We start from the raw sequence: 27271 nt of genomic DNA on the forward strand, positions 1-27271 counted from the left end.
ACTACATTACATAGAGAATTAAAACAAGCATTAAATCAAGCCAAGCATTAAACCTGACTTTCTGAAACGTGCTATATTTCAGGGTAACAAAATAACTGATGTGAGATAATTAGTCTGAAAACTGGTAGATATTAAGAAACAAGCATCAATCTGCCTTTCTTTATAAACATGCCTCAAGGTAACCAATTAGTTAATAAATGAAACAGGATGACAACACATGATCATTGTTGTTTAGTCACTAAGTTGTGTCCAACTCTTTTGCAACCCCATAGACTGTCACCTGTCAGGTTCTTCTGTCCACCAGATTTCCCAAGCAAGAATACTGCAATGAGTTGACATTTTCTTCTCCAGGTGATCTTCACGACCCAGGAATCAAACCCATGGCTCCTAGGCTCCTGTTACAGGTGGATTCTTTACCACTGAGTCATGTGGGAAGCAGTCATCACCCTTTTGCAAACTATAATGAGATCATGGATCTAGGCAGTGATAATCAATAGCTGTTAATGTTTCAAAAAAGAAGCACATGAACATCATGTAGCTTCTGATACAAGTGAACACGGCCACAGATGAAGTATTCTGGCCAAAAAAAATGAACCTGAATCAGATCAAGCCTTTGTATCTAATCAGCAGTTTACAGAAAATAAAAAGAGATAGATGTGTGTGTTAGTCGCTTAGTCATGTCCAATTCTTTTTGACTCCATGGATTGTAGCCCTCCAGGCTCCTCTGCTCACAGGATTTTCCAGGCAAGAATACTAGAGTGGGTTGCCATTTCCTTCTCTAGAGCTTCTTCCTGATCCAGTCATTGAACCAGTGTCTTCTCCATTGCAGGCAGATTCTTTACCATTGAGCCACTTGGGAAGCCTCAATAATAGTATAGATATGTTTTTAAAAAGACACTTCCCCAGTGCTTTCAATGCCAGGGGCCTGGCTCTATCCCTTTTCAGGGAACTAAGATTCCATAAGCCACATGGTATGACCAAAAATATAAACAAATAACAAAAATAAATAAAAATAAAATAAAGACTCCTTATCTTTTAGTGATATTCACAGAAATATTTATGGTTGAAATAACATGTCTGAGATTAGCTTCAAAAGAATCAAAGAATTTGCTTGTATCAGGCCTTGTGATTCATTCTCTGGCATCACCTCCAAAAAGAAAATCAAAGAGGCCAGGAAAGAGTATAAATGAAACCAATAGGAGTGGGAAGCTGTGTGGTAAATATTTGAGGATTCATTGTACTATGCTTTTTACTTTTTACGTTCAACATTTTCCATAATTACAATTTTTAAAACAAAGCATGATTTAAATACATTAAAAAAAAGAGCTCTGTGGGTTAGTGTCTATCCCAAACCTGGTTTAGAGAAAGAAATATCACAATCACAGTCTCTGGAAGGCAGTGAGTTTTTCATCTATTTGGATATACATCTTTTAGGACATACCATACATCAGATGGGTTTGTACACTGATCTGAGAAAAATAAAATAGTTTCAAGGCTCAGAACAACCAAATATATCCAAAAATATATGATTAAATCAGAATAGCTTAGTAATTCTTCCTTGGGCACCATGGTAAAACGCATTCATTTGTACTGAGATTTACATGATGGAAGCTGTTTTAAACATTATTCTCTATTAACAATATCTGCCTTTCATGACCAGAGCCTTGAAGCGAAGAGTACTGAACTATTTGGCATTAACCTCCAGCTTTCAACTCTTCCCTCTTGTGAGATGATGCTATCCCATCAATTATCCTTAAGCAGCTGTCCTGTAGCTGCACCTCTCCTAAACACATCCAGCTGCCCTTTATCTTTTAAGTGTCCCTATCATGGGTACTTTACTGCCTTACCCAGTGGTCTTTTACCAGCTAGGTTTTCTTCAATTCTAAAGTCAGGAACTCTTGAGGCCCATTTCAGTGTGATAGATTTCTTTATAGACAGGCAATCAGAACTGTCAAAAAAGCAGAACTAGAGAAAGGGTCTTGTTTATTTATTTCTGTATTTTTGGCTGCACAGGGTCTTCGTCGCTGCATGAAGCCTTTTTCTAATTGCAGTAAGTGGAGGCTACTCTCTAGCTGCAGCACGTGGGCTTCTCATGTCGGTGGCTTAGTTGGTCGAAGAGTGAGGGCTCCAGGCATGCAGGCTCTGTAGTTGTGACACATGGGTTTAGTTGCTCCACGGCAAGTGAGATCTTCCCAGATCAGGGATCCAACCGGTGTTCCTGGCATTGCAAGGTGGATTCTTCATCCCTAGACCACCAGAGAAGCCCTGCCCTTAGTATTGTACAAACACTACGCAATTAGTCCTCAGGACTACCCTTTGAAGGTGACTCTTTTTCCCACTGTCAAGAAATTGAGACCCACTGAGGCTGGCTGGCTTGCCCAGCGCTGCATAGCTGGTAGTGGCAGGAGCATATTTCAATATAGGTCTGTCTGACTTAGAAGCCCATAGTCTTTCTATCAATACAACACAATTCTGCCTTACCATCAACTAATATGAATACATAGGAACCTAACTTCTTGTTAAATCTCTACATGGAAACTGGCCCACAATTGGCCTTGGTCATCTTTTTATTCCCTAATATACACTTAATAAGGATAAATCTCTGGAGGCATGTAAAGGTCAAGGTATTTTTTCAAGGCTGCATATTGAGTAAGAATGAACTTTTTTTTTTTTCTCCTCTATTCAATAAATACTTCAACTAGCAGATGAAATTTCAGTTATTCTGGATTCTGCCAAGAAAGCAAAGCCATTTGTTTGGGTCAAGAATTCCAGGATCAGATATACTAAAAAGAGAAGTCTATTTTCTTCTAAAACGCCCAAATGGATTGCCCTGTAACCTTCTACAGTTTTAAACTTAGCTATACAGAGCAATCACATAAGAATCTGGAAAGAAGCTTGGGTATATGTATTTTTAAACAAATTCCTGGGAATTCCCTGGCAGTCCGGTATTACTTACTGTCCAAACTTCCACAGCGGGTGGCATGGGTTTGATCTCCGGTCTGAGAACTAAAATCCCATGTGCAAAAAAAAAAAAAAAAAAAAAAAAATTCCACAGTGAAATTTAAGAACCACTTGATCTTATGGAAGAGTCAGAAATTGTATTAGTTATCTATTGCTTTCTAACAAATTACTCAAAACATAGCAACTTAACACAATAATCATTTATCTCATAGTTTCTATGCATGAAGAACCCATGTGTGGCTGAGCTGGATGTTTCTGGCTCAGGGTTTCTCATAAAGCTGCAATCAAGGTGTCAGTGGGGCTGCAGTCATATCAAGGCTCAAGGTGGAGAGGATCTTTTTCCAAGTTCTCTCACATGGCTGTTAGAGGATTCAGTTTCTTACAGGCTGATGTACAGGTGGTCAGAGGCCTCCCTGTTTCTTGCCACATGGGCCTCTTCATAGAGCAGCTCACATTATGGCAGCTAGTTTCTCAGAGTAACCGAAGGAGAGATCAAGAGAGAGCAAACAAGTCACAGTCCTTTTGTAACCTAATCTTGGAAGGAACATCACATCACTCTTGCTGTAGTCTATTCATTAGAAGGAAGTCACTAGGTCCAACCCCACCCTCAAGGAGAGGAAATGACACAACAGCATAAATACCAGGCAGGGATCTTTGGGGGCCAACTTAGAGGTTGCCTATCACAGAGAGGTAAACAAAGAATTAAAAAACAAGGCAGTAATATATGTCCACTCAGAGAGCCTAGTATCAGTGATACCTCGGGGCAACAAGTACACCCAGTATCTAGATTTTGGTTCCTAAATACCATTCCAGGACTCCTTGAAGAAAGGGAGAAATGGCGACTCTAATCCCGGGGCAGGAAAAATACAAGATCAGCCTGGAGCTTCTTGTAGTTCAAGAAAAAAGATGATAATCAAAAAACAAAAGGACGCATGAGTCAACCTCAAAGGTTCAATAGTCAAGATGGAAAAATTTGAACAACAAAATTAAAATAATATAAAATATAAACTGAAGTATAAAATAAATATATATATGCATATTTATAATAAATGATTGGATATAAATAAGTGGGGGAAGGAGGAAGAGATGAATCTTCTTTACAGAAAAATTCCCGATAATATGCATTAATATTCTACTCCAGGAGGTGAAGCTTAATCTCCCACTCTCCTTCAGTGTGGGCTGGATTTTGTGACTTACTTCCAGACAATATGGAAAGAGGGGGGGGAAAATGCTATTTTACAGTGTTGACACTAGCAAATACTACTGCGGTCTAGGTGGTCAGGGTTAATTTAACATCAGCATAATTAAGTCCTCATATGATATGATGTGAAGAGCATCTAATCCATATGATATTTTCCCCAAAGCTTATAATCCCAGTCTAATCACGAGGTAAAAAAAAAGAAACAATCAACAAATTCAAACTGAGGAACATTTTAAAAAATATCTGATCAGATTCCTCAAAACTGTCATGGTCATAGCAAGGTTATGAAAAACAAGGAAAGACTGAGAAACAGACCAGGGAGCCTAAAAAGACATGATGACTAAATGCAATGTGGCACCTTGGATTGAATTCTGAGACAGAAAAAGAGTTAGTAAAATCTGAAATAATTCTGGAATTTGTACCAGTGCTGGCTCCTCAGTTTTATAAATATTTTATGATAATGTAAGATGTTAGCCTTAGGAAAAACTCAGTGAGGAGCACACAGAAACTTTTTGTACTATCTGTGTAACCTTTTCTGTAAATCTAAAGTTATTCCAAAATAAAGTTGATTCAAAACAAAAAATAAAGCACTCTGCTTATAATTTTGAAAACGTGATGACTGCAGAATTTCCCCCTAGAATCAGCTTCTGGCTGAGCACACTTCAAACCCTCTTTGTCTTCCATCAGCTACATACTTCTAATGGCAGTTCCCACAGGACACATCCATTTATGAGACAGAATAAAGAATGGTTAGGAGCTTTCCTGGAAGCCATTCCAACACTGGGAGAGTCAGCAATAACTTATCAGGGAAGTGACTCGAATTCATCTTTTTCCCTCACCCAGATTCCCTAAATGCCCAGAGCCACTGCAGTGCCTCTAGGATGAAGCCAAGTGTGAATGAAAAGAACTTGGAATTGAAAAAAATCGTAACCAATCCCCGTTGAGGAGGTCTTTAAGACATCTTCCTTTTAAAGAGTTGAAAGTACCCATGATCGTGTGAACTCAGTGCTCGATGCCCTCCTTGGGCCTTGGAAAGAGCCAGTACAAGTCACGGGGTTTTGGCAGAAGCTTCATTTGTCATTGTTGTTTAGTCGCTAAGTCACGTCCAACTCTTTCGCAACCCCGTGGACTGTATGTAGCCCGTAAGGCTCCTCTGTCCTTAGGATTTTCCAGGCAAGAATACTGGAGTGGGTTGCCATTCCTGTCTCCAGGGGAACTTCCCCACTCAGGAATCGAACCACATCTCCTGCATTGGCAGGTGGATGCTTTACAACTGGGCCACCAGGGAAGCCCTCAAAATTTATTAGCTCAGCACTAAATTCACCCTGGAAAGATCTTAGAGGAAACAGGTGAACGCTGTCAGAAATGGTGTAAAGCTTGCCCCCTGCCCCTTTAGCTCAGGTGCTCCTGCTCTTTCATCAGGTCAGGTCCCAGCTCAAGCATTCAGTCCTCTCTGTTAGGCTCCCTGAGAACCCAGGGCAGGTTTAGGAAGGTCTTCCAGGCCCCCTCCATGCCTCCATTATAACATTTGGTTACATTAAGTTAAGTGTGTGGTTAGCCTGTAGGCTCACTGAGGGTGTGGTTCAAAGCTTTTAAAAATATTTGTACTGTCACAGTGGACCCCCAACAATCCCTTGTTGAGTAAGTGAATTGATGCTCTTGTTGAAGGAGGGAAGCCCTCGCCAGGGAGAGACTCGGGCACCTGTGATAAAAACATCAACGCTCTGATGACTGACCTCTGGGGTCAATTACAATGGGAGGGTAAGAAAAACAGCTAATCACCAACAGCCTCTTGAAAGCTCATACAGAAATAGACAGCTTTCTCATTCTACAAATGAATCTTTCACCAGTCCTACACAGGTTACCAAGCTTAATATATTGTTAGCTATCAATATAATGCTATTTTCATGACAATGATTTGAAATCCAGTGTTCTAGGATACTCAACTATTGAAAAAACACCTGTCCCAATGAATCAGACTAAGATGCTGGAACTGAAGACAATAAAATCCTCATCCATCAGGCACTTTGTATAACCCCACACCCTCACTTCCCCTAAAGACAAACACACCCGAGATAGGAAGGCACAATATAGGCTGGGTGAGGACACGTCCCTACAGCCCGATAAGAAAGAGCTCAACATCTGTTAGCTTAATAAGGGCTTAAGATTCACAGCTTCTTTCAAGGTCATCCATATTTGTGCCCACAATCAAAATGTGGGTTTTCCTACACACCTAGAGCTTGAAGTTTACAAAGAACTTCGCAGCGCAAGAAGTGAAGACAAAAAGCCAGGTTCACGAGAAAGCGCACACGCTGGTCGAGCCCCGCGCGTGCGCACTCTGCGAAAGGCCGCCCCAGGCGCGTCCCGCCGTCACCTCGCCTTCCGCTCCCGGCTCTCAGTGCCCGCCTTCGGGTTAGGCGCTGATTGGTCAGGCTGGCCGGTGCTCGGGGCGGAGACTGGGGTGATTGTCAGCAACGCCCCGGGACAGCGAGCTTCAAGCCTGAGTCGCCGGAGCAGGCTCCTGGCTGCCGCGCGGCCGAGGTAAAGTGGGGCTGGCGGCTCTGGAGAGCAGTTGGCTTGGGGATCGAGGAGGTGCCCCTGGGCCTGATGGTGGTGGGGAGCCCTGGTGACAGTCAGCGTGGGAGCTGAAGGAGCGCGGTTAGGAGTTGCCGGGAGGAGGGCGGGTTCCGCCGGCCGGTTGGGTGACTGCGCCGCGGCTGATGGGAGAGGCTCTGGGGCCGCCGGGTGGCTGAGGGCTTGGGTGGGGCTGGAGCTTCGGCGGAGCGGAGGGACTTCGGCCGACTAGCCCCGAGGGCTGGGGCTCCTCCCCCCCCCCCCCCCAACCCCCCACGGCTGCCCCCTGCCTTCCTCCGTCTTCGGTCCGGTGTCTGGAAGGCCCTTGGCGGCGGTTCCCGTGGATGTTGCGCGTCCCCCGGGATCGGCGGGCGCACCTCCCCACCAGGCCTCGGGCGTCCGGAGAGGGCAGCACACCTCCCTAGCGGCCCCGGGGCTTAACCAACTCAGCTGGCCGGCTTTTTACTGTTTCCACTTTTCGCCTCCTTGGACTTTCCCACTGTGTGTTCTTGACCAGGACCTGCATTAGTCCCAAAGGTGGGGGTGGAAGGGAAAGAATCGACCTTTTAACATTTAAAAACACGTTATATAATGGAAACCTGGTCGAGAGACTAGCATAAAGAACTCAGTGTACCCATCACCCAGTTTCAACAAGTATCAATAAATGGCTAGGCTTGTCCCTCTCCCCCAGATTATTTTGACGTGTATCTGAGACATATCATTGTATCTCTCTTACTTATTTCTTAGGATCAATAGTCATCCTTTTCCAAGCATTTGCTTCCCAGAGGGATTGAGCAAAATAAGGCACGCTTTAAGGCCTTAGACGGCGCTAATGCATTTTGCGTTAGGAGATTGTGGGCAATTTTCCAACGGTGCCGTCTCATTACCTGGTGCTCAGGCTTTCGAAATCACTGAAAACAAAGGTGCCAAATAATCTAGTTTTGTCTGTAGCTTTACTGCATTTGAGTGGTAATAATGTATTTTTATTTAATTTTGTTTTAGTATTGATAATTTGATATTTACCAAGTTCTTGATGTGTATGAAGCATTGTGAAAGTGTTTTCACCTGTTAGTTCATTTAACTTTTACAACAGCTGTATGAAGTATTGATGGGTATTATCCCATTTTACAGGTGAGCGGTAAAAGAGGTTTAGAGAGGTTAAGCAGTTTGCCTGAGGTCAGGCTGATGTAAGGGGCTTGTTGTTGTTGTTTAGTCCCTAAGTTGTGTCCAACTCTTTTTCAACCCCATGGACTGTATGTAGCCAGCCAGACTCCTCTATGAGTTTTCACAGGAGAGGATACTGGAGTGGGTTGCTATTTCCTTCTGGGATGGAACCCAGGAGGATTCTTTACTGCTGAGCCACCTGGGAAGCTCTATGTAAGAAGCAGGGGGCTGTAATTTAGCTTGCTGATCCAGGTCACTGCAAAATTCTTGCTCTTTTAACCATAATTGAATGTCCTAAGAATTGTGGAGTAAACCTAACTGCTGTGGAAATTTCTGTTGGGCTACAAATCCATAATGGGAAAATAAACACACCTGGATAGGTATTTTTCATCCCTTTGAAACAATAAAAGGTTAACACAATTGGTTTTGAGAGTCTCTTGGACTGCAGGAAGATCCAGCCAGTCCATTCTAAAGGAGATCAGTCCTGGGTGTTCATTGGAGGGACTGATGCTAAAGCTGAAACTCCAGTGCTTTGGCCACCTCATGCCAAGAGTTGAGTCATTGGAAAAGACCCTGATGCTGGGAGGGATTGAGGGCAGGAGGAGAAGGGGACAACAGAGGATGAGATGGCTGGATGGCATCACCGACTCGATGGATGTGAGTCTAAGTGAACTCCAGGAGTTGGTGATGGACAGGGAGGCCTGGCGTACTGCGATTCATGGGGTCGCAAAGAATCTCACACGATTGAGCGACTGAACTAAACAATTGGTTTTAAAGTTATGAGCAAAGTATGCAAGTGTAGTTCAATAAATAAAATTAAAAATTTTTTCTATAGATATGGCCAGTTAAAGGGGAAATGAAAAGGAAAAAAATCAAGAAATAGTCTCTACCTCTTTTGGCAGTTAGCATATACTGGCTATGTATACTGGATACTTTAGTGTGTCCCTCATCTTCTCAATTTTACACTATTTCTTATCCTCATCCAGGTATTGAGTTGGCTGAAAACTTTGTTCTGGGTTTTTCTGTAACAGCCTTTGGAAAAGCCCAAATGAACTTTTTGGCCAAACCTATAGTTTGAGAGTAAGGACTAGAGAGAGAGAAAGAGACAGCTGGGCTTATTCAGAGGACAGTAGAGAAGACTTGCTGAGTTGGAGTTTAGGATTCCTACTGTAGAGGAGTAATTCAGAAGTCTAAAAGTAAGGTTAAATTCACACATGAAGGAACTTGAGTGCCAAATTTAAGAAATTTGAATTTTGAGCAAAGAAGTGACATGATCACAGTCTCCTAGGAATATAATGAGCTGGCTCTGTCAAAAATGGCTTCACCTGAGATGTGGAAGCAATTAATGATTTGACCTGCTGAATATAAAAGAAATGGGCTTTCCAGGTCTCTCTGCTGCTGCTGCTAAGTCACTTCAGTCGTGTCCGACTCTGTGTGACCCCATAGACGGCAGCACACCAGGCTCCACCGTCCCTGGGATTCTCCAGGCAAGAACACTGGAGTGGGTTGCCATTTCCTTCTCCAATGCATGAAAGTGAAAAGTGAAAGTGAAGTCGCTCAGTCGTGTCCGACCCTCAGCGACCCCATGGACTGTAGCCTTCCAGGCTCCTCCACCCATGGGATTTTCCAGGCAAGAGTACTGGAGTGGAGTGCCATTGCCTTCTCCGTCCAGGTCTCTCTAGTGGCAAAGAATCCGCCTGGCAATGAAAGAGACGTGGGTTCGATATCTGGGTTGGGAGGATCCCCTGGAGTAGGAAGTGGTAACCCACTTCAGTATTCTTGCCTGGAAAACTGAAGGACAAAGGAGCTTGGTGGGCTACAGATCCTGGGGCTGCAAAGAGTTCGACAAGACTTAAAGCAACTCAACAACAACAAATATCCATGAGCCCTATTCAATTTCAGGAAGAAGGAACTCAAGGCAATACAAAATGGCACAGGGAAGGCTGATATACATTCTGTCTAGTGCTGTGCAGGGAGGGGGAGGTCATGCTCTAAGTGAGTCTGGCAATGAAGCAAGACTCACGGTGTATTAATTTTCCGGGGCTGCCGTAATATGCTGAGTGACTAAGCACACACATATAAAGGAAATAGATTTTGGTTCAGCTGGTGAATTTATGGACATAAGGAAAGAAATGGAGAAAAAAGGTCTGTAAAAGGGTAAGAGACAGTGTGGTGCAGTGGTGCAGTAGCTTCTAAAGTCCAGGTAAGCTTCAGTTTCTACTCCTTTGTTTTCTTGGGTAATCTTGGTGATGAGTATTACTAGTGTATAGTTGCTTTTTGAATCGTTGACAACTCAACTGTTCATCTGTTCTTTTATATGTTTATTATATACTGTTGATACAAATTGCACCACTTAGTTTAAGCAACAGAATGGGGCACTATAATCTCACTACGTAATGATACAGAAGAAAGGTGGAGAATTCCATCACCTTGCCTCAGACACAGGCAATGTTAAGCTTTGGTATCTTTTCAGATATTTTCTTCTGTGTATGTGTATGCATAAAATATTTATTTCACCACTATTTCTATGCTTTATTTTTTAAAACAGTATCAGATATATGTTAGTCATTTAGATGTTTATCAGATATCCTTCCTTTTTGTTTTAATGGCCATAAACTTAGAATGGGTATGTTGAATTTAACTATTTCCTCATTGATGGACATTTAGTTTGCTTCTAGAGTTTCTCTTCTGCAACTAGTACTTCAGTAACTAGGCTTCCCTCAGGGTGCAGTGGTAAAGAATCTACCTGAAAGGCAGGAGACTTGGGTTTAATCCCTGGGGAAGGGAATGGCAACCCACTCCAGTATTCTTGCCTAGAGAATTCCATAGACAGAGGAGCCTGGCGAGCTAGTCTATGGGGTCGCAACTACCCTTACTAGCTTTTAAAAACGCAACATTTTTTTTTTGAAACTGATACAACATTGTAAATGAACTATATTTCAATAAAAAGTTTAAAAGTATTGTTAATTTGGGAAAAAAAACAACTAAACACCTTTAAAAAGTATGATTTATTGACTTTTATCATAAGGTAATTGTATATATACTTAATATGTAGAGGACAGTAATTATTACACAGCTCATCAATTTGCTTGGCCCAAGAAAGCAGTTTTAATTAGTGAAAAATATTACTGACTTCCAAGTGATGTGAGTGTTTGTTTCTACTGGTGTCCAGGACCACTTAAGATACATGAGCAGTCTTTTCAAAAGATTGTTTTAAAACTGATGCCAGAATACTTAATTCATTTGCATGGGAATGCTTAAAATAACACTTTAAGGAAATTCCTGTGTCATTCACAATAGGGTTATATCTCAGAGTTAAATGAAAATGACACATCTTTAATTCAAATGGAAACATACAATTACCATAAGCTCTTTTATAACATAGGAGAGAAAGTCATCCTCTAAAAATGTTAGTGAAAATGTCCCTCAAAAGTTTAGCTTCATATCTAAAGCTCTTTTAGTTTGAAAGAACTTTTATCAAGTTTTAATTAGGTAATGTTCTTAGGCTTCTTATCTAAATAGTTTGTTGTTGAGAGATGTGGTACAGGTCATGAGATTTATTCATTTGTGGACTGAAAAAACTTAAACTTATTATATGTCAGATTCTGTGTTGGGTACTGAGAATGTAGCAGTATATTTAATTTTTGTATGACTAGTATAGAATATTAGTTCTAAAATACTGTCAGTAAATTCCATACCCATAGGTCGAATACTATGTCATTACTTAATAGTGTGGTAAAGTGTTCTGATTTAAAGTCTCAGCCCAGACTCATGTGGAATCTATAGCTGTGGTCACTAGACTTGAATTTCAAGTTTAATTTCTAAAAAGTAGGGTAGGGTGTTGACATATGGTAGACAACATTTTATTACGGTAAATAAACATTTTTTTGGGGGGGGCGGGGGCTTCCCAGGTGGCTCTAGTGGTAAAGAACCCTCTTGTAAATGCAGGAGATAAGAGATACAGGTTTGATCCCGGAGTTGGGAATATCCCCTGGAGGAGGGCGTGGCAATCCACTCCAGTGTTCTTGCCTGGAGAGTTCCATGGACAGAGGAGCCTGGAAGGCTGCAGTCCATAGGATTGCAGAGTCAGACATGACTGAAGTGAATTAACATGCACACATATGCATTTTATATATTTTTTAATTTAAAAATATTTAGTTTAGTTTTGGCTGTGCTGGATCTTCATTGCTGGTCATGCTTTTCTCTGCTGCAAGCGGAAAAGGGCTGCTCTTCATTGTGGTACTCGGGCTCCTCATTGCGGTGGCTTCTCTAGTTGTGGAGCGCAGGCTCTAGGGCACATAGGCTTCAGTTGTTGTGGCAAGTGGGCTCAGTAGTTGTGGCTCCTGGGCGCTCGAGTGCTGGCTTAGTAGTTGTGGTGCACAGGCTTAGTTGCTCTGCAGTATGTGGGATCTTCCCAAACCAGGGATCGAACCTTTGTCTCCTGCACTGGTAGGTGATTCTTTACCGCTGAGCCACCAGGGAAGCTCAATAAGCATTAAAAAAAAAAAAAAAATTCATCTACTATCCCCATATCCTAAAAGAAACAGCATTTTCACACTAGAAACGTAAGAAGGATATGTTCTCAAAGGACAGTAACTTTTGGGGGGGGGGGGGCGGGGTGGTGCCTTGCATAACTTGTGGGATCCTAGTTCCCCAACCAGGGATTGAACCCAGGGCACGACAGTGAAAACAGAGTTCTAACCTTTGGACTGCCAAGGAATTCCCATCAAAATAAAGGACAGTAATTTTAAATTGATTAAGTTTTTGTTTTTTACTTCATGGCCCTTGTTTTTCTTTTGCATCGTTGTTTGCACCCAGAATGTAGATTGTCCTTTGGGGTGCACAGATTTGGTTTACCTGACTTCTTAGTTTTCTGAAAACAGGAAACATTATTCCAGTAATTTAGCCAATGGAATAACTAAGAATGTTCTGTTAATCTTTTTACACTCCCAGTATAAAGTGGTCACACTCTTCTGTTACATTGTAAAGATAATTAAGTGGCCATTTCTGTGAATAGTTTACAAAGATCTTATAAAAATAAGCTCCATGTACTATTGTAGCTTTTAAAGTTTGTAGCATTTTAAATTTACTGACAACTTTGTTATGCCTGCTAGCAGGTTTCTTGTGAAGCTATTGCTAATAACTTTTTAAAAGTCATAACTATCTCAAAAACATACACTGCATTAGTTGAAACAATTTTATTTTATTTGATTGTGGGCTTCCCTAATAGCTCAGTTGGTAAAGAATCCCCCTGCAATGCAGGAGACCCTGGTTCCATTCCTGGGTCGGGAAGATTTGCTAGGGATGTAGAGAAGGGATAGGTTACCCACTCCAGTATTCTTGGGCTTCCCTTGTGGCTCAGCTGGTAAAGAATCCACCTGCAATGTGGGGAGACCTGGGTTTGATCCCTGGGTTGGGAAGATCCCCTCGATAAGGGAAAGGCTACCCACTCCAGTATTCTGGCCTGGAGAATTCCATCACTTCATGGGAAATAGATGGGGAAACAGTGGCTGACTTTTTTTCTGAACTCTATAATCACTGCAGATGGTGATTGCAGCCATGAAATTAAAAGACGCTTACTCCTTGGAAGGAAAGTTATGACCGACCTAGACAGCATATTAAAAAGAAGAGACATTACTTTGACAACAAAGGTCCGTCTAGTCAAGCCTATGGTTTTTCCAGTCAAGCCTATGGTTTTTCCAGTGGTCATGTATGGATGTGAGAGTTGAACTATAAAGAAAGCTGAGCACCAAAGAATTGATGTTTTTGAACTGTGGTGTTGGAGAAAACTCTTGAGAGTTGCTTGGACTGCAAGGAGATCCAACCAGCCCATCCTAAAGGAGATCAGTCCTGGGTGTTCATTGGAAGGACTGATGTTGAAGCTGAAACTCCAATACTTTGGCCATCTGATGCAAAAAGTTGACTCATTGGAAAATACCCTGATGCTGGGAAGGATTGAGGGCAGGAGAAGAAGGGGATGACAGGGGATGAGGTGGTTGGATGGCATCACTGACTGAATGGACATAGGTTTGGGTGAACTCCAGGAGTTGATGATGGACAGGGAGGCCTGGCATGCTGCGGTTCATGGGGTCGCAAAGAGTCGGACAAGACTGAGCGATTTTCACTTTCACTTCACTTTTAATTGATCTACCTGTGTGCTACCAGGTGCTTCCCTGGTGGCTCAGGCGGTAAAGCATCTGTCTACAATGTGGGAGACCTGGGTTCCATCCCTGGGTCGGGAAGATCCCCTGGAGAAGGAAATGGCAACCCACTCCAGTACTATTGCCTGGAAAATCCCATGGACAGAGGAGCCTGGTAGGCTAAAGTCCATAGGGTCGCAAAGAGTCGGACACGACTGAGCACACTTCCACTAGTGTCTAAACAGCACCAACATAAGTGTGTGCTATTATATATTTTTGTAGTATTTGTGAAGGGAAAAGAAAGTCTCTTTTCAGTGTTTATCTATTTCTCATTCAGTTTTGATTCTCTTCTGCCAGCTCTCATCCTCCCCACAACCCTGCTATAGTACTGCATTGTATTTCTATGTCTAGTCTAGCCAGATTAGATTATAAACCTATGCTATCATCATATAATTCTAGAAGTCAAATTTTACACACACAGAACCAAACAATCAAAACAAAGTGCAGCCTGATTCGTAGCCATCTTTTTTAAACCTTTTTTTTTTTATTGTGAAGTGTAACACCCAGCGTAACACAGGAAGATGGATAAACATAAATGATACAGCTCAGTGTATGATCACAAAGCAAACACTCATGTAGTGACCACCCAGATTAAGAACTAGAAAGTTGCCTGCCCTCTGGAAAACACCTTTTGCTGCCTTGCACCTGTTACCCATCCCATGCAAAGGTAACCACCATGGTTAACACCTTACGCTATGGGTTTGTTTTGCCTTTTATGATTTTCTGCATGCCTTTAAGAGCTATAGTGATGTCCCCTTTTTCATTCCTGCTACTGGTAATCTGTGCCTTTTCTCTCCTCAGTATTAGAGGTCAATTCTTTTTACTACTCTTATCAAAGCACCAACTGTTGACTTGGTGATATTTCTCTGCCATGATAGTTCTCCGATGCTTTCAAATAGTTAATTAAAAAAAAATTTTTTTTTGGTTCCACTAGTTTACTTGTTCTCAGCAGCAGGGAGTTTGTCTGAAATTAACCTAGTTCACATATAAATAGAAGTAAAATTCCTCTTAAGATATCTGTTTACAATTGAGAGAGTATAGAAAAGACACTGGCTCGGGGCTTAGATGCCTTTTGTTTAATATTCAAGTATTAACTGAACAACTGTTGTATTCTATATATTTTGCTGAGTGCTGGGGTCTTCAGATGAGTAAGCTAGGTGATTAAAGTGCTGTGGAGGAGATAGGCAGTTTAGATACATTGTTTTAATGTGCTGTGTAGGAGAATACACACAGGAGGGCCCTAATACTGGTTGATCAGGAGGTGAAAGCTAAACTGAGACAAAAGATTAGAAGAAGCTAGCATAGTGCTCTAGCAGACTAGAGGTAGCACATTTGTAGCAACTTCAAGATGTGAGATTTAGTCATTTTCCTACAGCCTAATTTTCCTAAGTGAAGGCTGGTATACTTACCAAGTTCTGGCTTGTTGAAGAAACAAAACAGTAGAAATGGGGACTGAAAATACTAAAAAGCAGTGGTTCAGATGTGGGGCTGCATGAGGCAGAAGAAAGTGAAGGTGGGAAGGGATTGACTAGGATGACGGAAAGTTCAGGGGAGGGAGACTGAAGGTCTCCATATGGTGCAAGGAGTGTCTGAGTGAAAGCTGTGATATTTGGATTTTGTAACTTCTAGATTTTGTTTTTAAATGAAAGGTAAAACATGCTTTGTAGCATTGTTCTAAGCAGCACAAACCATACAAAGGAAAAATTACTTCTCCCTGCTCTGGCCAGTTTTAATAGTCTGATGTAAAGCTGGTTGGGTGGTGCTGAATTCTCTTAACTTTTGCTTGTGTGTGAACCTTTTGATTTCTTCATCAAATCTGAATGAGTCTTGCTGGTTAGAGTATTCTTGGTTGTAGTTTCTTCCCTTTCATCATTTTAAATATACTGTGCCATTCCCTTCTGGCTTGTAGAGTTTTTGTTGACAAATCAGTTGATAACCTTAAGGGAGTTCCTTTGTATTAATATGTTGTCATTTTTTCCTTGTTCCTTCTAATATTCTATCTTTGTCCTTAGTTTTTGTCAGTTTAATTACTATGTGTCTTGGTGTGTTTCTCCTTGGTGATTATCCTGTCTGGGACTCTCAATAAAACTTGAATCCTATTGTCTGCTGAGGGGCAGGGCTGCACTCCCTCCCTGTTAGTTTGGCCTGAAGCAACCCAGCCCTAGGGTCGATAGGCTCTGTGATAGGGCTAATGGCGACCACAAGAGGGCTCATGCCAGTGGGCACGTCCCAGAACTGCTCCTGCCAGTGCCTCTGTCCCTGCTGTGGGCCGCTGCCACCTCATGTTTCTGCAGGAGACCCTTCAGCACTAGCAGGTGGGTCTGGTTCGGTCTCCTGTGGGTCACTGCTCCTTTCCCCTGGGTCCTGGTACATACAAGATTTTGTGTGTGCCCTCCAAGAGTGGAGTCTCTGTTTCCCCCAGTCGTGTAGAAGTCCCACAGTCAAATCCTGCCGGCCTTCAAGGTCAGATACCCCGGGGATATCCAATCCCTTTGTCAGATCTCCTGGCTGGGAAGCCTGATGTGAGGCTCAGAATCTTCACATCAGGGGGAGAACGTCTTTGGTATTATGGTTCCCTACTTTTGTGAGTCACCCACCTGGTGGGTATGGGATTTGATTTGATCATGATTGTGCCCCTCCTCCCGTCTTGTTGCAGCTTCTCCTTTGTCTTTGAACGCAGGGTATCCCTTTTTTGGTTGGTTCCAGCTCCTCTGTCGATAGTTGTTCAATAGCTGTATCTGTGCTCTTGCAGGAGATGAGTGCACATCCTTCTTCTCTGCCATCTTGAACCAATCTCTCTCAATTGATGTTTATCTTTCTACAAATGAAAAGGTTGAAGATTTTTGTCTTTTACAGAATGAAATCCTAGTATATTACTCTCCTGTATCATACTATCAAGTCATTACATAGACTGTAACTCACTTTTAATAGAGGCATAAAGCTTTATAATATGCATATACTGTAATTAACAGGTGTTTTATTGATGAACATTTAAAATTAATCCTAGTTTTGTGACTAGAAGAAGCACTGCAGAAAATATCTTTATATATGTTCTCTATGTGTAATGCTTTTATTTCTGCAAAGAATTCCTGAAAGTTACATAATTTAATCAAAAGCTATATGTGTTTTTAAAACTTATTTGAGGAAATGGCAACCCAGTATTCTTGCCTGGAAAATCCCATGGATGGAGCCTGGTAGGCTACAGTCCATGGGGTCGCAAAGAGTCGGACACAACTGAGCGACTTCACTTCACTTCACTGAGGCATAACTTACATTATGAAAAGTATGTAAGTGTGCAGCATCTTGATAAGCATTCCCAGAGTAAACACATCCAACTGTCTGTCTGTCAAGAAATACGACTTGATGCATGGGTTTGGATTTATGGCAGGCCCGTCCCCCTGGGCCTCTCATAGTGTCCCATGCCAGAAAAAATTGGCCCTGAACCATTGCCCAGCCTCTGCCCGTAGGCTGCAGGCACTGAAGTGGGTTGCACAGTGGAAAAAAAAAAAAAAAAAAAAAGAAATACGACTTGGCCAGCATCCACTGAAATCCCTCAGTCAGGCCTACTATCAGTCACTACCTCCGTCTCCACAACAATTAGGAAAAAAACTTTGAAGAAGAATTCATAATGTGTGATTAGCTTGCTTTTAGTTTTACCTGTCTTAGATCTTTATGTAAATAGACTCAAACAGTGCTGTATTGGATGCATTATTGTAAACATTATAACCACTCAGCACGGCAAGATTATGTGTTTATGATGTACTAGTGCTGATGAGTCCAGAGTGCACAATTCCATTTAGGGAAGGACTTGGAGAAGAGAGGACTCAGGACTCATAGTTGAATGATGGGGAATGCTCAAGCGCTCTTAAGTCAGTCCTCATGAGGAACAGAGGGTGGCCAAGCAGTGCTTCCTAAGGAGAGCTGCTTTTGCTTGTTTCTTAAATGAAGGTACAATTTGCACACAGCAAAATTCACTCCTTTTGGTAGATTTCTTTGAACACAGTCTTGTAACCACCACCACAATCAAGATATAGCCTATGTCCATTTTTCCAACACTTGCCTTGTGCTCTGTTATAGTTGTTACAGTGGAGTTGTTGTTCCTCCACTGACAGTCCGAGGTGACCCCTGATCTGTTCTGTTGTCTCTTTAGTTTTGCCTTTGAGGGAGAGTTTTGAAAAGAACTCAACAGCAGTAATTCGGAGATGGTTGGATAGCATCACCGACTCAATGGACACGAGTTTGAACAAACTCTGGGAGATGGTGAAGGACAGGGAAACCTGGCATGCTGCAGTCCTTGGGGTCGCAAAGAGTTGGACATGACTGAGCAACTAAACCACTACCACCACCACCACAAAGAGCAGTGATTGATTGGAAACAGCCTGGATATAAAGTGAGCGAGAGTAAGCAAGCACTGGGCCCGTTGACACAGCATTCTACAGGGAGAGCCAAGCTTCAGTTCGGTGAGGGAGGAAACACTTACCTCCATTCAGACAGGCTTCCAGAGAGCACAGTGGAGGGGTCTGGAGTAAAGGGTAGCTGTAGGAGGCCCCCAGCTATGTGACCTCTCGTCCCTATGTTCTGTTTAATGTCCTTGATGAACATTCCCCTTATTGAAAATTCCTTTTATTTTTTCGGTGACAATCTCTCTCACATTTTTGTTACCTCTTTTGAATATTTTTTTCCCACTGACCTTTGCTTGATCTTCAGTTATTTCCTGAGATTTCTATCCTGGCTTCATTTCTTACTCTCTATGAGTTAGCCCATTCACTCTTAGGTTGCATTTTCTAAGCCATGCTTCCTAATCTTTATCTCTAGTGCAGACTCTCTTCCTCACAAGAATAATTTTTAAAAAACTTTTCACTTAAAAAATGAGCGAAAAAACTTCTCAATGGAAAGTATCAAAATATGCCCCCCAAACCTGTGAAGAACCCCCTACTAAAATTAAAAAGACTGACAGTACCAAGTATTGACCATTAACAATACCAGGAATTGTTGAACAGCTAGAGCTCTTTTATTTATCTGCTTTTGAGAGTGTAATTGGTAACTTCAGAAAAGTTAGTTTCTATTAAAGATTTAGCTATGTATCTGTATATATTATGATCTAACAATCTTACTCCTGGGTATAAACTCAAGAGAAATTAGTTCTTATGTGCACCTTGCTATGTTATGTGCATGAATTGTTTCAGCAACTTTATTTGTAACAGCTAAAAATGGAAATAACCCAAATGTTCACAAACAGTAAATCATGTAACATAACATTGTAAGTTAACTATATACTTCAACAAAATAAACCAAGAAACAAAAACCCCTAGTAAATTGGGTAAGTAAATTGTGGTAGAGTATCATAGCAAAATACTGCACATCAGTGAAAAAGAACTGTGATTCCTGAACCATGGGAATAAATCTCGCAGGCAATGTTGAGTGAAAGAAGTCAGACCCAAAAGCGTACGTACAGCCTGCCACTGTGATAGACTGCAAAAGTTAGAGCACTGTTGAGATGGGTGAAGCATGGATATTGACTGGGTGGAGGCTCACAGGAGCTCTTGGCATTCTTTTAAGTGTTTTATATTTTGGTTTGGATGGAGGTTCTACAGGTTTGTACCTGGACACGCTTAAAATTTTTGCACTTTTCTGTGTAAGTTATAGCTCAGTTTCTAAAAAAGTGGTAAGGGGAATTCCCTGGGCATCCAGTGGTTAGGACTTGGCACTTTACTGCTGAGGACTCAAGTTCAGTGCCTGATTAGGGAACTAAGATCCCACAAGTCTCGAGGCATGGCCAAAAAAACCCCCCAAAAATCAGAAAACGGTGATAGGTTTTCAAATCCTACATAAAACTCTGATCAGTTTTTTTTTTTTTTTTGCCAGCCATCTTCAGCTTATTTTGGCCCTCTGTACTTTTCATTCCCATTACCTCTCAGAGTATTCATTCTTATAAGCAATTATAGATGCTGGTAATATTAAAATATATTAATACCTCACCACTGTTATAGTTGTGACCGTTTCTTAGTTACCAGAAAATTATATGTTCCTGTTAGTGCTTTCTCTTTCATTACATACTTTGATCTGTCATTAGAGCTGGTCTCTTTCTAGTTCATGTTTCACCCAGCGTCTGGCATCTTTATGGCATCTTTATTCTACCCCACCCCTCTCCATTCTTTGTAATTGTTCATCAAGTTCTTCTCAAAGTGTAGGCCACAAACTTTATTTCTGGTCCACAAGAGGATAAACTTCTATCAGAATGTGAATCAAATATATCACAAAGTACAGTTTTTTTAAAGGCTTCCTTGAGAAGAAAGCAGCACATTGCTTTATAGTCTGGTGTACAGTCCTTGTCACTTTGGAGACCAGCTCTTCCAGTCAGCTGGTTTATGCCATGTGAGTTCATAATTGTGTCAGATATACAGTATATTGATGGGGAAAGGAGGATGAGTGGCAGGGTCATAGTGCCAGTGAGTGTGGAAGAACTTTGTCTTTTTTTTTGACATTCTGGCATCTGAAGTCCTGCCTTATCTTTATGGAATTACTTTATGATTTTGGTGGAAGGTAGAATCTGCTTCTCGCTATAGCCAGGTGCGTGCTCAGGCTCTCAGTCATGTCCAGCTCTGTGACCTCATGGACTGTAGCCTGCCAGGCTCCTCTGTCCATGGAATTTCCCAGGCAAGAAAGAATACTAGAGTGGGTTGCCATTTCCGACTCCAGGGGATCTTCCTGACCCAGGGTTCGAACCCACCTCTCCTGCCAGGCAGATTCTTTACCACTGCACCACCTGGGAAACCCTGTAGCCAGGTAGATTTGACCAAACAAATGCCACTAGTAGGACAGCAACTCAGGAGCCAGTGAGACAGAGAAGTGGGACCTAGTAGATTCTGTTCCATTAGTAGTCACAGTAGCAACTGCAGGCATGTCTCCCAAGACAGTTTTGCTGTAATTTTGGATGTCTTTCCTGGTTGTGTAGCCTCTAAGTTTCTTCTAAGATTGTTATCTACTGGGTGTCCTTCCATAAATATATTTTCTGCTTAAGTCAGCCACAGTAGGTTTTCATCACTTTCAACATAGAACCCTGACTGGAAAAGTTAAAAAATAGTTAGAAAAACAATTGTAATACTAGTTTATATAAAGCTGATCTCAAGCAAAAAATTTTTCTAATTTACACACACACACACAAAGATTTAAGATGTTGTAGACTAGACTGACTTTGTGAAACGTGTTGTAGACAGTAAAGATTCTAAATAATAATAATTTCACTTTAGTATTTGCATTTTCAAATTTCAGTGTGCTTTATGGACCATGTGCTGCTATGTATGCCTGAAGTACTTGAAATGCAAATTTGGAGAGACTTTGCCATCTAAATGCTTGGCTGGATTAAACGCCTAATTAGGATGATTTTTCAACAGGTTGGAAGCATGCAATCGGTGAGTGCTCAAAATTCATTTTTAAAATCCAGACGTTGATAATTTTTTTCTGGAAAAAGTGAATCTATGTATGGCCAACATATGTACTGTTTAATTTGCTTGCTATTTAAATCATGGAAGTGAATCTTTATCCAGCATCCTAAGGGATGGGTTACATCGAAAATTTACCCAATCCAATATTCATGTGACTGTTAAAAGCAATGAAATTTGTTATTAGTGAGGAAAAGGCTTAAACATATATATAAAAACCACTGAATAAAATATGTTTGACTAATGCTTGACAACTCAGTGTTGTAGAACTGTTAATATTGAAATATTGAATGCTTTTATAATGTGGTTTATCACACAACTGTTTACAATAAAAGTCATGTCTGCTAAAATACAACTACCAGATACAAAGAAAAAATTAGTGTAATATGGTTATTCTATGCCAAAGATGCTCTAATCTTAACATTTAAAAAATATATTCTACTGACACATAATTTTTTTTCAGACCCAGTGTAAAGTTATTAGAACAATAGTTGTACCAAGCATATTTTGTGGGACATATATCATTTTCAAATTTGGTGTTATTGGTGACATGGAATTAAGCTGTTTTCTTAAAAGATATAGGCAAGTTACATAATTTGAGTATACTTTTAATTGCACTGCTTTTATGTTTTGGTTTTATTTTGTGTCTCTTCATGTTAGAAGGTTGAACTTTTATTTCCCCCAAGCTCCCAAAGTTAACATCTATTTCTTTGGAGATAAAAAGCTAAGAACCAAATAAAATTACCCTTTTTAATAGTTGCATAATTTTGAGATTATCATCTTGAGGGTAAGCAATGGGAAAATGGTTTGTAAAGTGAATACTGTTGTCTTTCAGTTGCATCTTCTCACGTTTCCAGCTTCACATAGTGCGGCTATACCACCTTTCTTGTCTGCCGCTTACCACTATTTGGCTACCTGGGGCAGATGAATTCAGTACTGACAGCAAGAGAATTTCTTTTCCATTCAGAAAGTCAGGAAGCTTTTGTTGCTAATGAGTCCCCCAGAGTGAAGCTTTACAGTTTGTCATTCCTTTTCATTTGCAGTTTTAGTAAGAAGTGTAGTTTAGTGGAAAGATGATATATAGGTCTTGGATGCACACACACCTCGGTCTGAAATTTATTGTTGCCAGTTACTTTCTTCATCTGCAGAATACAGATGGGAAGAACTGCTGCTGCACAGTGAGCCTGTGGATTAGATGGCAGGGTTTGTACAGTGCCTATCAGTGGCTTGTATGTAGCGTAGGTATAGTCAGTGATGGGGAACTTCTACCATTCTGCTCTGTCATCCTCCTGCCCCCGCCCAAAATCAGGCAATGTGACCAGGGCTGATTGAGGCCAAAGTGCAGAATTTTGTTTCAGGAACAGATAACACGCTTTACCTGGTTTAATTTGCTTATTTAGCTTTATTCATTTTGAACTCTAAAGCGGGTGCCTTTCATCAAAGAATGGACCAGGTAAGAGAGCATTCATTTGCTCCCAATATTATGATAAAAACTGACAGCCCTTTTTACTAATGGCAGATGGAAATACCATTTTTTTAATGTAACATATGATCATCACCTTTAACCAGTTAACTGAATCTATATAAAAATAAATTTTCTCCTAACATGAAGCAGTATGACCCTTTGGAGTTATCTTCTATCTTTGTCTCCTGGATCTCTCAGCCTGCTACCTAGGAGTAATCTGAAAATTAAAAAAAAACAACAAAAAACAACTACTTTTTGGTTCCATTTTTCAATGATAAAATACGTATTTCTCACTGTTTTGATATACAGATGAACTCAGTACTGTGTTTGAATGTATTCAAGAACAAAAACTGCTTTCATCCTTTACATATTTTTGTCTGCCTAAAAAAAGTGCAAGTCTGAGATCAGGATTTTGTTTTTGGTGATGATAACCTATTTGTATTTTATCACACAATCAGCGCCATCATAATAACTATCATTCATTGGCTTAGTATACCCAGTTCTTTTAGGCATATTATCTGTGTTCACTAGGACAATGATTTGTTATTTAAACCGATGAGGAACCTGAAGTTCAAGAGTGTTTACCTGAGTTGTCTAAAGTTACCTGACTAATAAGTGGCTGAGCTATAATATGAATCCAATTCCGATTCCAAAAACCTCTTTTTTTAGTGTACTTTGCTACCTTTTATAATAGGGGAAGATGACAATATTTATTAAATAATACATACTTAAATCTTTTAACTCATTTAATGCTCATAGGCATGAGGTCCCCATTTTATAGATGAGGAAAGGGAAATATAAAGGGATCAATGACTTGGCAGCTTTATACAGACAATAAGTGGTAGTGCCTACTTTTATTGTTTTATTTATTTTAATCTTGGCTTTTAAAGCCAGTCCTACATGCTGCTGAGGCCTCCATTTTCTCTTCATTGCCTTCCATTTGGCCTCAACATTTGTTTGACTTTAAAACTATATACAGCTGACCCTTGAACAGTGTGTATTTGAACTGCTCACATCCAGTGATATGCAGATGTTTTTCAGTAGTAAATACTACAGGACTCCAGGATCCACGGTTGGTTGAATCCGGGGATGTGAAACTGCGGATATGGGGGCAACTGTAAAGTTACTTGTGGATTTTGTCGGGAAAGTGGGGCAGTGCTTGGTGCCCCCAACCTCAGTGTTGTTCAGGGGTCTGCTGTACTCACATTTGTCCAAACTTTCTCTTCAGTGTATTACTACTATATTTTTGCCCTTAAGTAAAAATGTTTTTAAACTAGAGAAAGCAAGCTCTGAATCTAATGTGATTCTGGTTAATCTTAGTATTTTACGTTGAAAAGTTATAGCAAATATCTAATTTGAATTAGTAATATATTTCCAGTAATACTTGAGAATTGTACCCTTGTTTTCCGCTCATGCTTTGGAGGAAGCGTGTGAATGTGGCTAGGAGTTTAGATAAGGAGGAAGAGAACTGAGGCAACGGTTATTTTCAGTTGGGGAGTTCAAAATTGTTACCGAATTTCATCTTCATGTCTTTACTCCTTTCTCCCCAACACACACTCTGGTTCCCTTGGAATTAAGAATTTATACCATGTTGGGTCCTAGACTCCCTAAAAATCTGATTAATAGTATGGCCCTTCTTCCCAGAAAAATGCTGTGTATGCACACAGTTCTGCATATAATTTCAGGGATATGTGACCTCAGAATAAGAACTTTGGGTTAGTATTACATAGTTTTCTAGAGAAGAAAAAATTTATTTAGAATTTATACTTTCTCTTGCTAAGTGGTGACTCTTAAATAGAAATGCAGATTAAACTGGTCTATAACAAACGAATTAACATATAAAGCTTGAGAGCAGACGTCACAGTGAGACAGATGACAGCTTCGGATTCCAGCCTCACACTTCAGCACTGTGACAATGGCATGGCGCATTGTAAAAAAACAACAAATAGCTTTCCTGTTGTCATCCTCCTGCCTTGCTGTCATCACTTTCAGACTCTGTTGCTAAATGTTATGGACTGTCATTACTAGACTCAGATGTGCAAACACCCCCACTCTCGATTCATTATTACATTATTTATCAGTAATTCTTAGGAATAAAGCAAAACAGGTTTTTTAATTTAATAATTACATTCATTTAATTATTCCTTAATGGAATTGAATTCTTGTTTCTTAATGAAATGGAATTGTCTAGTAATGACAGTTTTCTCCCTGACCTCTCTCTAACATCTGAAAATATTAATGACAGTTTATCTTTAGAAGAAGCCTTTCCTTCTCCAAACAAGTATCCTGACAAGCCAGTTCAGCCACCAGTTAGGACAGGAGATGCGCTTGGGCCGTGCAGCCTCCCATCGTGCGCAGATGGTGACTTTCCATACCATCTGTTCATTATTTTTTCACAGCCATTTACGACTTCGCCCCCTCCATGAGGACTGAATAGAAAAAAATAGTCAGACCTAGTTTTAGAGTTCCTGGAAGTTAGCTGCTCCTTCCTCTAACTTTCTTCAATCCAGTGAAGTTTATGGCTCCTCTTTCTGAATATCCCAGTCACTAGCTCATTTAGACCCTTACTTCATATCTTTTGGTGCTAAATGCTATGCAGTTCACAAGAAACAGAAGAACCACATTATGTTAGCCCACTATGTATACTTAAAAAAATAATCATGTAAAGCAATCTGTTCTTTTATGTTCCTTAACTTTGTACAAAAATCCTAAATGGTCTACTTATTCCTTGCAAGTAAAAACTGTCTCTGGCCACCTTCTTTTGTGGAAGGCACCTGCCAAGTCTTTCCTTCTGATATTAAGCAGATGGGAAGATAGTAGTGGAAACTTAGTCCTGAAGCATGCATAGCAAGGAAAGCTACAAGCTGGCAGAAATCTTAGTTCCTGACCTTGGCAAGTCCTTTCTGAACTTTTCTTTGTGAGCTTTTTCGTCCTCTCCATCTGCAGTTAAGATCTTTGCTTACTGGAGGGATGAAAGGTTTCACATTAGGCTGTGTAACTGCCACATTGTGACGCATAAATAGTGTTCTACTTGTACATCATAGAAGAGTTTTCACTTGTGGCTAAATAGACACCAGAAATGGTTGACTGGTGTAGTTACTATTGCCCTATGGATTTTTGTTTTTTTCCTTTAAAGATCCATGTCTATTAACATGTATAAGGTAAAGAGTTTGCTTGAATACTGTCCATTTTAGAATCACTTGTTTTTCCTTGGCCTCTTAGGTTGAGTTTGTCAGTCTGTGATTCTTCCCTTTTTCCTCTGTTCAGGTGATTTTCCTGCTCTTAGTTCTCGTATGTTATTAATACTGTTCATGCAGTGATCCTCTGTATGATCACTGGTGTGGATAATTTCCTTTCCTCAACTCCACGTAATTCTCTTCTAAGCTTCATGTAGCTTCCTCTCTTGTATCCTTTGTCTAATGTTCTTATTTCAGTATTGATGTCTTTCCACTGACCAATTTTCCAATCTGTATCATCCTTTTCTATTTCTTAAAAAATATTTGTGTCTCTAAAGCAGGAGTTAATATGATTTCTGTTGGTTGAAATGTTAGGCTATTATTGGTTGAAATGTTAGGCTATTAGTACTTTCTGGAACTCTCCCAGGTAAAATCATCAGTGAAATGTTGAACATTGTTTTTAATGCATTTAAAAAAAATCAATGAGGTATAGTTAATCTGCAGTGTTGTGTGAGCTTCACATGTACAGCAGGGTGATTCAGTTAAACATATATAGGAAAATATCTGTTCTTTTTCAGGTTCTTTTTCATTATAGGTTATTGCAAGATGTTGAATATAATTCCCTGTGCTGCACACAGGGTCCTTGTTATTTTTCTGAAACTTTGAACATATTGATGATGACAATTACATGAGCTGGGGCAGATGCCAGAGGTATATATACCCCATGATGCTCACGTTGACTCATACTGTTAACCTTAAATTGGATTTGATTGCTAAAATAAAAGAGATCAGACTGCTTCTCTGTTCGTTTTACAAGTTATGATGCTTTTAGAATGGTCTAGAGGTCTGGTTTGGATTATGCGTGGAAGCCATGGCTCTTTACACGAACACTGCTTGGTCAAACTGTAATTCCATTCTTCAGATTAGAATGGGCAAGGAGTGACTTTAAAAAGGGGTCAGTGTCCATGGCTCAGAATACATTATTTATGTTAGGATATAATTGAATATTTAAGTTGAATGAATTAAGTTAATAGTCACATCATTCTCCCTCTTGTCTTTTAAAATTGCTTTTTAATAGCATACTACCT

General features: G+C 40.5%; 1 protein-coding gene, 1 long non-coding RNA gene and 1 other non-coding gene across 6 annotated transcripts in view; 2 read left to right on the forward strand and 1 right to left on the reverse strand.

The window, feature by feature from the left end:
• Positions 1–280: 280 nt before the first annotated feature.
• On the reverse strand, positions 281–6521 carry LOC138445799 (uncharacterized). The gene is made up of 3 exons (XR_011259003.1): positions 6396–6521; positions 2957–3006; positions 281–2246 (listed from the first exon to the last, which is right to left on the reverse strand). It is a non-coding gene; the product is annotated as an uncharacterized lncRNA (long non-coding RNA).
• Positions 6503–27271, forward strand: part of MTFR1 (mitochondrial fission regulator 1) — a 61947-nt gene continuing 41178 nt past the window's right edge. Inside the window, exons 1-3 of one of the 4 annotated variants that reach the window (XM_069600121.1) lie at positions 6614–6703; positions 18251–18500; positions 21373–21512. In XM_069600121.1, coding sequence (XP_069456222.1) covers positions 21450–21512 — 63 coding nt within the window. In that variant the 5' untranslated portion in view covers positions 6614–6703; positions 18251–18500; positions 21373–21449. Of the gene's footprint in view, positions 6704–13444; positions 13552–18250; positions 18501–21372; positions 21513–27271 lie in introns of those variants that run through there. The other 3 variants (XM_069600123.1, XM_069600122.1, XM_069600125.1) reach the window with 3 other exon arrangements.
• Positions 17466–17597, forward strand: LOC138446379 (small nucleolar RNA SNORA42/SNORA80 family). The gene has a single exon (XR_011259312.1). It is a non-coding gene; the product is annotated as a small nucleolar RNA SNORA42/SNORA80 family (small nucleolar RNA).

Source organism: Ovis canadensis, chromosome 9 (genome assembly GCF_042477335.2).
Source record: "Ovis canadensis isolate MfBH-ARS-UI-01 breed Bighorn chromosome 9, ARS-UI_OviCan_v2, whole genome shotgun sequence".
NCBI lineage: Eukaryota > Metazoa > Chordata > Mammalia > Artiodactyla > Bovidae > Ovis > Ovis canadensis.